General features: G+C 35.4%; 2 protein-coding genes across 3 annotated transcripts in view; one reads left to right on the forward strand and one right to left on the reverse strand.

Moving 5' to 3' along the window:
• Nucleotides 1-39: 39 nt before the first annotated feature.
• On the reverse strand, nt 40-1966 carry LOC106615069 (uncharacterized). Of its 2 annotated transcripts, XM_014231103.3 has the most exons (4): nt 1737-1965; nt 1495-1624; nt 1320-1406; nt 40-1238 (listed from the first exon to the last, which is right to left on the reverse strand). In XM_014231103.3, exons 2-4 carry the CDS (start codon nt 1552-1554, stop codon nt 1095-1097), a joined length of 291 nt encoding a protein of 96 aa, XP_014086578.2. In that variant the 5' UTR covers nt 1555-1624; nt 1737-1965; the 3' UTR covers nt 40-1094. The 2 variants fall into 2 exon arrangements, with proteins under 2 accessions (XP_014086578.2, XP_069966539.1); XM_070110438.1 differs by having other exon boundaries at nt 1495-1966.
• An 899-nt stretch (nt 1967-2865) lies between these two features.
• The window catches only part of mnb (minibrain), a 74530-nt gene continuing 64934 nt past the window's right edge, over nt 2866-12461 (forward strand). The window contains exon 1 of the mRNA XM_014231116.3: nt 2866-3670. The gene's annotated coding sequence lies outside the window, so the exon portion shown is untranslated. The remainder of the gene's footprint in view (nt 3671-12461) is intronic.

The following is a 12461-nucleotide window of genomic DNA, read 5'->3' on the forward strand; positions in this document are numbered from 1 at the left end:
AAATATTTTTATAAAAACTTATTAACAAAAAAGCAACAATTCAAAGGCAAGTCTATATAAACAAAATATAATCTCAACAAGAAGAAAATTTGCGTTTATTTACAGTGTAATAAATACCAGATTCCACGAAATTTGGAAAATACTGAGGTTATGCCACTTTGTTTTCGAATATAAGATCATAAAATAAATATAAAAATTGTCATTAATATAAAAAATGTTTGTTTTCGCTTAAAATATTGGTACAACTTATGCCACATTTTGTTCGAATAATTAGATCATAAAATAAATATAAAAATTATTATATGAAAATTGTCATTAATATAAAAAAATTTTGTTTTCGCTTAAAAAATTAGCTTTTAAATAAATAATAATAATAATAATCAAAATAAAGCGGAAAAGCACCTTCAGCAAATAATTCCTTACTTTTAAGACATATTTAGTTTTCTAATGTTATTTCTTGCATTTGGTATCATGTATATGTATATGTATTCAATTTAGTAAATATGTACTGTATATATATTTATGTGTCATTCATTAATTAATGCGTTTATTACAATTAAATTATTTTATTTACACGCGATTTCAATTGCAGCGAAAAGGCATGTCAAAATATTTAAATTATTCATGCTTTGTCATTTAAAGTTCATTTTACATTACGAACGTCGCTTTAGCGAGGCGCAGCCTTTTTTTCATCTAAGTTAGAACTTAACATATTATTTTTATTATTCCATACTACAACTATACTAAATAAATAAATAAATTTTATATTAATAATGTATAGGCAATATATTTGACTTTCACTGCTTTACCTTTTTTAAATTTAATTAAAAATAACTATATAATAAATATGTTTTTATAGAAGTCCTTTAGCACTTGCTTCTTACTTATTCGATTTTAAGTTTTTTTACCTACATTTTGGGTAGTTGGCTCACTCTTTTAATGAAATTCATTTTGTTTTACTATGCAAAATACGTTAGCGTGTTTTTTTTCAGGATTTTCGCTTCGCTACGACTACCGCATAAATTGAAATGTATTAATTTGTATTAATTCTTCAATTATTACGCACGCACGTGGACTACGTCGTCGCTTCTTAATTAAGTACAACAATGATAGACATGTCCGCCACTTTTCATTGTGTATTCGTTATACGCCAATTTACTGTAACTGCTATGCACCTGTGCAGACTCAAGTGAATTTTGTAGGGATTTGCAAGAGAACTGCCGATGATTAGTACCATCCTACGGAAGAGAATTCGCAAGAAAATAATAGCTAACAACTAAACAAATTTACTTCTTAAAGATTTGCACAAAAAGACTTACCTTCGGTTGTATGGGAAAACAACACCACAATATAAACGCTATAAACGCCACCAGCGTGCCCACCAGGAGTATAAAATCCTCAATCGTCTATTGAATCATGTAACCAAAATTTAAATTTTTAAAATTCAACTGTTTAACTGTAAATTTTTAATTTACCAACTTTGATTGCACTTACCGGTTCATCGCCCAACAATACATGATTAATCAGATATGCGAAATCATCGAAGGGCGTCATGTCTGTTACGAAAACCCTTTACGCTTCTTCTATTCCTTTTATGTTATCGCTATAGGGTTTTGTGTTCGCCCTTAGTTGCAAATAATTAATATATATTTTAAACTTCACGCCCCCAGTTGCGTGTATAAAAAAACTGTTTCGTTTTTTTATATTTTTGTTGCTAGCCGGTAATTTGTACTCACCAAAATAAGTACCAACGACTTATTATGTCCTTTATATTTTTACCACAAGAAGTTATAATAATATTGGTGTTGACTTTAAACTATTTCATATCCATGTAAAAGCGTTTAAAACTATTATTTTCAATGTTTGCCTTTGTAATAGTTCTTAATGGCGGATGTATTAAAATGCAATTCACTTTGTTTTGTGTTTTTGATAGAATTGCTAGCTAGTGTTTGTCAAAGAGAAGGGCTATGGTCGATCGCGTTGCCAACGCGCATATATATGTTAAATGTTATTACCAACTATATTTACTTTTTTGACATAAATATTTTGTGTTTTGAAATAATTGGTTCAATTTACATAGAAAGTCACAGAAACCGAGCTCGGAAACATCCAAAGAAGTAACGCGGAAATTAACACATACCTTCTTTAAGAAAATGATAAACGATTAAACATACACAAAACTTCTGGTTAGAATTGTCAATTGGGTTTAAGAAACTTATAGAAATTAGAACAGAAGTTTCTGGTAGCTCTGTTGGGTAATAAACCGATGACTTAAACGATAGGTGGCTTGCAGGGTAAGTATTAAAATTATTTAAGCCATCGAATTACATAAACTTAATACATAATATAGTTGCAGACATTTATTGAAAATTAATATGAGTTTACCTTTGTTGCTGTTGTTTATCCATATCATGTTGGCTGATAGTGACATGCATAATAGCTTAGTTGCAAGTGAAACACCCTTTACTCGTATCCTCTTTCTGCAATTCTCTATATACGATCGACATCTCTTTTTCTCATTACTAATTGAAATAAATAAAATATATTACAGCCTAGTGCTCTTTTCCTTTTCCGCAAATTGGAACGTATTCCTATAGGGTTGCTGTTGCTTTATTTTTTTAACGAATTTACTAAGGGAAATGATTTGTAATGAAGTAAATTATAACAAAAACACCTCAAATTGTCTTTATAATCTAAAAATATAATTTAAAAAAGCTTTTAAATGTTATATTAACTAAGCTAGCTTGCCACAAATGTACAATTAGTTGTTATCCATTCAAATAATGTACACCCTATAAGCAACCCTGTCATTTGGATTTTCTTATCCATTGTCCTATTGCCAAACAGCAAAAGGGGAATCAGTTCGTTTCGTTCGCTCACTCGTTCGCCGCGTTGCTTTTTCGCCATTGTCGTCGTCGTTCTTTAGTAGAAGTAGCAAAGGAAGAAGCAGAGCTGTGTGGAAGAAGAAAAAGGCAGCAGCAAGCAAAGGAGAATCTTCTTTCTTTTGTGTGTGTTGTATGTGAATTTCAATACAAAAAATTTTCACTAACCCAAGCTAAAAAAGATTTGGGGTTTTGTGTGTTGAAAATTGTTTAAAAAAATGCGGAATAAACCAACACAAGTACGGTTATTGAATGTGAGTGAGACGCGCGTGTAATATTGCAGATATTGTTGGTGAAAAGAAAAATATTTTGTGTGGCCATTTGCAAGTGCGGTTTACGTCGTTGTCGTTGTCCCGCAAAGCACCGCCCGCGCCCAGTGTCTGTGTTTGTGCGTGCGTGTGTTTGCGGTAGCCGTTGGTGCGTCGTCTTTGTCGTCATTGTCGCCGCCGCCGCCTATATAAAATTGAACAGGCGGACGGACTGTTTTCCGTTTTGATCATATACTTTGATCAATTATTTATATATGTGCAGCTCAGTACTTCATGAATTTGATGACGACGATGTAATTTGCATGAAATATAAATTGTGAAATATTACAAAAACAGTGTCTGTGGCCGCTAAATTTTTGAGCGCCAACCGCCAATTGGATATGGATATTTTAACGCCAGCTTTGAACGATACAAAATCGCTGTACCGATGAATGAACGACACCAGTGACGCGGGCCAATACCCAGCCAACAGCGAGTCGGCAACAACGAAACAAATGCCCTGTGGCCGGGGGAAAAAAGGTGCGCTAAATAATCTAATAAATATTGTAATAAGTTTAATTACGATATCTGAAAAACAGTTATTACTTAAATTTAAGCTTAGGATATTGCAAAATATTGAAAGAATTGACATAAATTAGTTTTTCTGGGTGTAGCGACTGCGACTGTGACTGTAGCAGAATGCTGCTGCTGTCGACGTCGTCGTCGCTGCCACAACCTGAGCCATTTAAAACAGACAGAAAAGGTAGGAAAAGTAGAAGACAGAACCAGCAAACATCATAAAAACTATGAAGAAACATTGCATAAAACGAAAATGAAAAGTGTAGCAGTAAGAAAGCAGTAATATAAGCTATTGGCATTAAAAGCGGACGAAAAGTGTAATGAAATAGAAGTGATTAAAAAGGAAATTTGGAGAAAAATTGTGCAGACGCGTTAAGCAGAGCGAAAGAAATACTGACGCTGCCGCCGTCGGTTTTGCTGCGCATTCTCGCATTGCCGACGTCATAAGATATGAGTATTAAAGAGCATAAATGGGAGCACAAAGAGCGAATGGCCATGAGCAGTATAAAAGTACAATAACAGTAGCGACAGAAACAAAAAAAAAAATTAAACACAGCAACGTCAGTGGGAGCTTTAGCAACAGCAATACCAACAAAAGCCAATAGGAAAATTTTATGTGAAGAGGGAAGAAATTCAGTGACGCGCTGCCTCGCTGCCTACTTGCTGTATGCGTAGTTGTATAAAGCCATCGAAAAAATAACAATATAAAGCGGTCGAGCTGAATTCGAGTTTTGGCGTTGTTGCTGTGGCAAACAAATGCATAGCGCGGCGGCGGTGGTGGCGGCGTTATTATTGTTAGTTTTATTTGCTGTTCACTTGGTTGGCCTTTGTTGTTGCTACCGCCCTGCTGCTAGCTTCTTATTAGTATTTTTTGTGCTGCCGCATTCGTCTGCTAATTATAATGGTGGTTGCTCTCTGCGTTTTTTCTTACTGCTTTGCGCGTATGCGTGTGTGTGTACGATTTGGTATTGTTTGTGTGTTTGTTTTACGCAGTGTTGCATTTTAATTTTTACTTTGATTGTGGAGTTTGGCGTGAGTTTAGAATTAAGCTGCCGTCTGACTGTTGGCGTTGAAGTTGCTCGGCAACATACAGCGCGCTACACAAAACATAAGCAAATTTGTTAGATTAAGTAACAAAAACGTACGCAGGAACGTCTAGCAGGTTTCTTGTTTACTTTTAAACCCGACAGGTGGAAGGATACACCGAACTTTACTTTAATTGGATTCTGGAATAATTTTATGTTTACGAGGATGGTTGATAGTTTAAAATTTGGACATATGGTAACAATATAAAAAAGCAATAGCAAATTTGTATTAAAAGTTTTGACGAAAAACTGGCGTGGCATATTTTTACCGCGCTCAGCATTTGGGTTTCTGAGAAGAAACGTCTAAAATTATGCAGACGAAAAAGTTTCTTATAAGAGTAATGTATACTGAAAAAGGAGCCTATCGAAAACGGAGTAACCCATCGCAGACAGTGATCTCGAGTTGCCACATGAAAAAAAAGTGAGCCCAACACAAATTTCGTGTTGAATACTGTAACACCTAAACTCCAGAAAAGATTCCGGCATACGGATTTATGTTCTACAAAGAGTCACCCTCCTCGCATGCCCCGCTAAAACTACTCACTTAACAACCTTCCCTGTTTGGTCCAAACTCGTTGCAGTTGTTTTTGTTGTTGTTGTAGAGCGGCAGAATTCTGCCGAGTTGACAGTCCTTGACAGGATAAAATCTGGGTTCGTTCCGGTTACGTAGACCCGACTGTCGTGGGAACGGTCAACTTCGTCGAAACAGATCGTTTTTTTGGACCTACACCTGCTTTGTGCATTCTATGACATCTGATTTTTTTTTTGACTTTACACAAACAGGATTTAGGCACTCGCTACAACAACAACAAGAAGTCACTAAATTATTTATAACCTATTTTTATTTAGTATAAAATAAATTCTCTCGGTTCCAAACCTGTCGAAACAGTGAAGTGACGATCTCTTAAAAAAAAATCGAGATAATCAAGTCTTATAAAAATTTTGCGCCTAATTGCATTGTACACAACATGCGAACATTTTACAATTGAAAAAGAGATTTCTATAGCGACAACAACAAAAGACACGATACCGCTTTTTATCAGTAATTCTTTATGTTGTTGTGCTTATTTATTTTTCTATAAATTTGCATTGCATTACGTTGACAACGAATCTATTGCAAGCACCGAGCGGATGTGCTACTTGAGCGCTTTATCTTCTCCATGTGTTCTGCTTTTCTTGTGCGCATACTTCCGTTAATGTCAATGGCGTGCGAAAATATCGGCGCCGATATATCACTTTATGTTTACTAAAACCAAAACTTTATGAAATAATGTAGATTTGATAATAACGCATTGACGCAATTTCGTTGTTAAAAGCAGTTGATCGCTTACCTTGTGCTATTCAGCGCGCAAGCTTTGATCTTTGCTGCGATTTTATCAGCATTCTGGTTTTATGTGCGATATTCATATTTTTTATGGCTTATACCTTTGCTTAATTTCGAGATTTGCACTAGTTTGTTTTTGTTTTTATTTTTAATTTTTTGTGTGTGTGTGTTAATATTCGCCACACGCGCAATTCGTTGTACGCTTTCGCCGCGCTTTTGCGTTGCTAATTTGCGATCTCTACGCTTTTGAGTTATTTTTAACATTTTATTTTTTTAAGTTTTTTTTTCGATTTTTGCAAAAGCATTCACTTTTGGTGGGTCGTTGTACCTGACGTTCGATTTTGGACTTTTGTATGTTATACATTTGCTTTTGAATACTTTTTTTTTTATTAATTTTTTGGAATATTGTTGAAATAGGGAAATCATATATTTCTTATTTTTAGCGGAATCTAGTATGATACCCATTTTTACATATTTTGATTTAGAAATCGTGAAAATTATGACTTTTTAACTGACAGCACAACTCAGACAGTCAGTTAGATTTAAAAAAAAAATGACAGTCGGCACGCCATTCACATATTTTCATTAAACATAACGTGGTTTCCCGGTGGCTTCATATATTGTATCGCGTTAAGATCGATAACAATTACACAAGCTTCGGATTACTTCCAAGTTTCACTTACCATCTGAGCCAAGCCGATCACCAATATGGTTTCTGTAAATTGTGCAGCATCACCACAGCACTTGGCGTTGAAGTAGTCCAAAAAACCCGTGGCCTTAATCAAAAAACACCCTCTGAGCGAAAGATCTAAGTTGCGTTGGACCTGTTCAAAGCTTTTGACACAGTCAATCATACAATGCTTCTTGAAGCCAACGACCAATTTTTGCTCCCTCCAGTTTTGAAAAGGCGCACCATGAATTATCTGACCGATCCTCAATCATCAGTATTCCTTCTAGGTCTGATTTCGCCGCTACTGTACTGTACAACTCGAAACTCGTCCAACCACCAAAACCTAAAATTCCTTCGCTAGCCGGAAGCAGAAACGACAAAGAAACGTTAGCAACTTAGCATGTAAACGGTTGTCCGGTTATAAACTACGCAGCGCCGGTATCGTTGACTGGATACAAACCAAGAAACTACAGACTTATTAGAATATTGTAAAATATCCGGGTGTTTTCTATCGAACACTTATGCAGTGTGGACCGTTAGCACGACAGTTAGTCGGATCTACGTAACCGGAACCAACCCGGATTTTTATACGTAAGAATAGTCAACACAGCAGAATACCCCCTAATTACTTCGGGGAGGTTTTCTGAGGCCTACTAGTAGCACTAAGCGAACATTTTTAGACTACATCGACGATATTGAACGCTACCGAACAGACTACGGACGCAACTGACTTCAGACAAGCAATGTACGTCATTTGCAGTGAAGCTAATAACACCTTTACAGAATCCCTACGATTGTATAATATCCAGTGAGGAGTTCAAATACCACCAATGTCATAAGCAGAAGTTGAGTTGTCTCGCGGATCTAGAGTGACCCTTATAAAACTTCGTTCTAGATGCTGTAGCAGTTTAAATTCCGATATATGTATATACCGAACCTATGTCTTGCCTGCAATGAGAGCCCCATGAAATCAACTCACCTAACAACCCTTTTCCTATGCTCCGGACCCTACAGCGCATTTCTCGGATCTCCCGTTAGATGACTTCGCTGAGAAATAACTTATGCTTTGCCACCCAAACATCACGAACTACGCTATCAGTTCAAGTGTAAAAACTGCATTGTTTCCATTTGCGCCATTATTGCCACATGATTTTTAATTTAAATAGCATATCCCAAAAGCAAAGCAACCGCTTAGAGTTTGCCCTAATTTTTTTAAATTTAATATGCGCAATCTTACATTTTCATCCACTTCATCAGCTTGTTTACCGCTTTCTACGCATTGACTTTCTACCGTCATCCCACCAGTCAATTTATCACTATTGTGTGAACGCAAACAATCAACATTCTTCTTCATTTTTTTAACATTCATTCATTAATACCGTTGCTTGGTCGCCAATTGTGTCTACGTAGCTATGTAAGATGTAGTATGCCTGCATTCCTTCAAACGTTTAAATCTCCAAAACGTGCCAAGTTATTTAACAATGAAATGAATGGCAAACAGCGTCGCGTTATACACTGTCTTTTGCGCTGTTAACTTCTTTCACCATTTTCCCGCCGAGTCACTCTTACCAAAGACAGTCAACGACGAATATGTGGCAGCGCTGTACATTTATTGAATTCCTTGTGTTTTTTTTTTAACGGTCCGCTCTCGTCATTTTTCTAATGCGGCTAATTTTGTTTGCAACCGCATGGTTTCCAACAAATTACGCCAGTTGCGAAGCCGCATCTGTTTGTCACCGTGGTGATTGTAGTTATGCGTTTTAATAGTTCACCTTTTATCGCTTAATAAAAATTATAACGACTGCTCGTTGCTCTTGTTGGCAGCTATCCACTTTGCTGCCTGCTAAAATTTGCCATAACGGCGCCGTGCCGTTAAAAGTGGTACTCAATACTGTTTTATTTCAAGTACAAGGCCTTCGCAGCAGTTAATGGTGTCGGTTTTATTAAACGCTTGTTTTTAATAGATGGATCTCATGCTGTGTGCTGAAGTATGTGCATGGTTTTTGGGGTTTCCGAACAATATTTTCATTTCCAAGCTGGTCCGAAAAGATTTTTAATGGTTTGATTTCCAACGATTTTTGTCGTTTTGCGGTGAATACTATATTTCTGTACTGGATCATCTGAAATTAAAAACCCAAACAGATTTCGTTAAGTTATGTTAAATGTAGTAATTAATCGAAGGAATAAACAAAATAAAAGCTCGTGTTAACTATTAATCGGCTTAGCCGTTTTCTAATAATGTTGCTCACCGACTTTAAAAACACTATTCTGAGAAAAACGCATTGCCGCTCCGGCCTTGTACTTCCAAGCGCTCAAAAACGCCTTTTTATATTTGCATGTAACTTCGAAAATATTCATCGGAACGGTATGCAATTTTCTGTGTGTATTCTTAAATATATGTAAATTAAGAAAAAAAAAATTTGATTTTTTGAAAATTCTAACTGTATGTTACCCCTCAACAAAACCATAGTTGCGCGAGGTTGACTGTTACAGTAACAAGATCATAGACACTATACACTTTTTCAGCCGCCTGGCTTGCGTTATGGCCTTTATCGAAGAAAAACTATTAAATATAGCGTATTTTATCTGTATAAATAATAGATTTGTTTTTACTGAACCTTATATTTATAATATTTCAGCGTTGCCAACCCTTTACTAGTTTAAAAAAAATTTAACCAAGTTCTTTAGAAATTGAAATCGATATTATGCCTCCGCTAATTTATTTGCTTGTTTCATGGTCTACACATTTACAGACTCTCGCTATGCTTTAGCAGCTCTCTTTCATCCTGCGGCATTTATTGCACATTAGAGTCTTTATTGCTTGCTCGATAATATATTGGCATTTTCAAATGAAAACTTCTATTCAAAAAGTATACGCAATAAATCAGCAGTGTCAAACTGAGTAATCGCCTTTCGCACTAAATTAAATTTTAGTTAAGCGATTCAAATCGCAGAAGCGCACTCACTTTCTATGATAAAAATAGTGGTAAGCATTACAATACACATATATTGTTTGATTTGTAGAATATTATAGTTAGCGAAAGGCAAATGCTCTATTTGCATGATGCTTTCACTAACTCCCGTTGACGTCAAGTTTCCGGTAAATAAACTGCGAAATTTCTATTAATAACTGCATTGTCATGTGGCGCTTGCTGGTATGTACATAGTCATGTAAACAAATAAATAATTGCAAAGGCGCAATAGTTTTCCCGCAAAGCCGCACTGCGAATGCACTTGTGCGCGCACTTCTAAATTGTTTTATTTATTTATTTTTTTATTAGATATACCCCAAGTTTGCGTTCATAAACGGAAACTTTTGTTGCTTATTTTCTGGCTTATTCTGTTCGCACGCGTGTCTACAGTCGGACAATCGCACCATTTTCCGGCTCTTAAATCATATTTTCAAATAAATATAGTGTGTTGCCCTAGCAAGAGTCACTTGATGCTTGTCATCTGTTCTCGTCGTCGCTTCACCTACAAACTACGAGTTGCGACAACAAAGGTCTTCGCGTGTGAACAGGCACTTACATATATAATAATTGTTTACTTCGTGCACTCTGTCTCTCTCTCGACGACATTGCCACCCTGTTATAAAATTAACGTACATACATACATATGTGTGTGTATGGTAAAAGCACTTGACGCATTTCCGTTTAACTTAGCCTGCCGTCGATCAGCATTCCAGTTGTCTAAGGTTTCTGCATTTTTCGCGCTGTTTCGTACCTGGTTATGCTCATATTTCAAAATATACGCTAATGACAGCAGGTTTTGTTCTGTTACGAGTTCAGTGTGTTTACAAAGTGCAACGTCTGTTTAATTTATTTTCGTATTTTCTTTTTATTGTTTTATTCTTATTGTTATTATTTTTTTCAATTAAAATTTGTTTTTAATTTTTTTAAATTTTAATTAATAAATTTTTTTTATTCATATTTTTTTTAATTCAATTGTTTTTTTTTTAATTTTTATATATTTTTTTTTAATATTATTTTTTTTTTTCAATTTTTTTTTTTTTAATATTATTTTTTTTTTCAATTTTTTTTAAATTTTATTGTTTTTTATTTGCAATTTTTAATTGTAGGTTTTTTTTTTTTTTTACATATACATACATACATATCTTTTACAATGACTTTTGCAAATTTTTCCTGTATTTGCACAAGCGTTTTTTTCGTACTGTAGTGTCAATGCCTCTCCGAAATCAAACTTTCGCGCTCTCTTTTATATACACTCATTTAAAACGCGTGCTGCTCATGATCTCTGCACTTATTCTGTGCAATCTTATTACGCAAATTATTTTTTCTGTTATTAAATTTGTTTTTGTAATATTTGTTGTCCTCACGCTTGTCAACCGCCTGTGTAAGTTTTATTGTTGGCGCTCTGCTCGTATCAACATCCTTCTCCTTGTAGTTGCTCTCGCCACTTGTAACTTCCGGCACTGTGCCCGTTGATTGGCTGGAATTTTTCACTTTCTCGCGCGTCATGCTGCGATCGTTGTGTCGTACTTCCGTTTCACTCCGCCGCTAGCGCTCTTGTGTGCTTGTATGCGTGTGCATAATTATGTGTATAACTTGTCAGCACAATTGGAGCATTGCATTTAGTTGGTATTGGTGTTGTTGTTGCGGTTGTTGTACGACTGTGTCATGAAATGCGCACATTGCAATTAATTACTGCCTGTATTGCTCTGTTTTTTTTTTTGTTTTTTTTTTTGCACATTTGTTCGTTTTTGTATTGTTTATTTTGTTTTTGTTTTTGCTTTGTCTTGTTTTCGCCTCTTTCATTTTGCACGCGCGAAATATAAGTATACAATATTTAAATTTTTTCGTGTAATAAATCAAAGCGCGCAACTCACTGCATCCAATCGTTGATTGCCTTGTAACTGCTATTTTGCCGCTGTCATTGTAAATTGTTGGCAGTTTTGTTTTCTTTTTATGTCAATCTTTTTGATTTTCCACAGAAACTTCAGTGCAAAAGTAATGAGTCAGCAGCTAAAAAGGTCATCACGTTTAAAGCTTGTGCACTGCATGCGTTAGCAGTTATAAAGAAAAAGTATAATAAAAAATGTCTACACAATCTTGAAGTATGCCTTTTTAAAATTATATTTTCTTAGTATTTCTGTTTTTGTTTTTGCAATTTTATGCGTCAAATTTCAGTCGTAAATTCCTTTGTTGTTTGTTGTCGTATACATTCACAACTTTTCTGTTACTCTTTGTAGTTGTTGTGTGCATGTTGTTGCTTTTTTGTTGCACCCACAACTATGTCTCTTTAGGTAGAATAATACATTCTGCACCCAGTGCCGTCCCCCACATGACAGCGCTTTCTATTTCCCCCCCCCATATACATAGCCATATGTACATATATACATACGTATGTATGTGCAACACATACACACCAATCTGATGCGGTTAATTTTATTAGTTTGCATTGTTTTTATCGCCATTCGCCGCTGATCGTCATCTGCGCAGCTAACAGCGCTGTTTTCTTTGTTGTCTACCTTTGCTCACTGTATTGCCGCGGCTTGATGAGCAGCTTTGTATTTTGCCGTCATTTTATTTACCTTGCTTAATTAATTTTTTTTTTATTGTGTGTGCTGTTGCCATACGTATCTGCTACCACATATATGACTCCAGAGCCGCCACTTTATTATTTCTTTTATTAGTGTAAATTTAGAGATCCCAG

Source organism: Bactrocera oleae, chromosome 5 (assembly GCF_042242935.1).
Source record: "Bactrocera oleae isolate idBacOlea1 chromosome 5, idBacOlea1, whole genome shotgun sequence".
Lineage (NCBI taxonomy): Eukaryota > Metazoa > Arthropoda > Insecta > Diptera > Tephritidae > Bactrocera > Bactrocera oleae.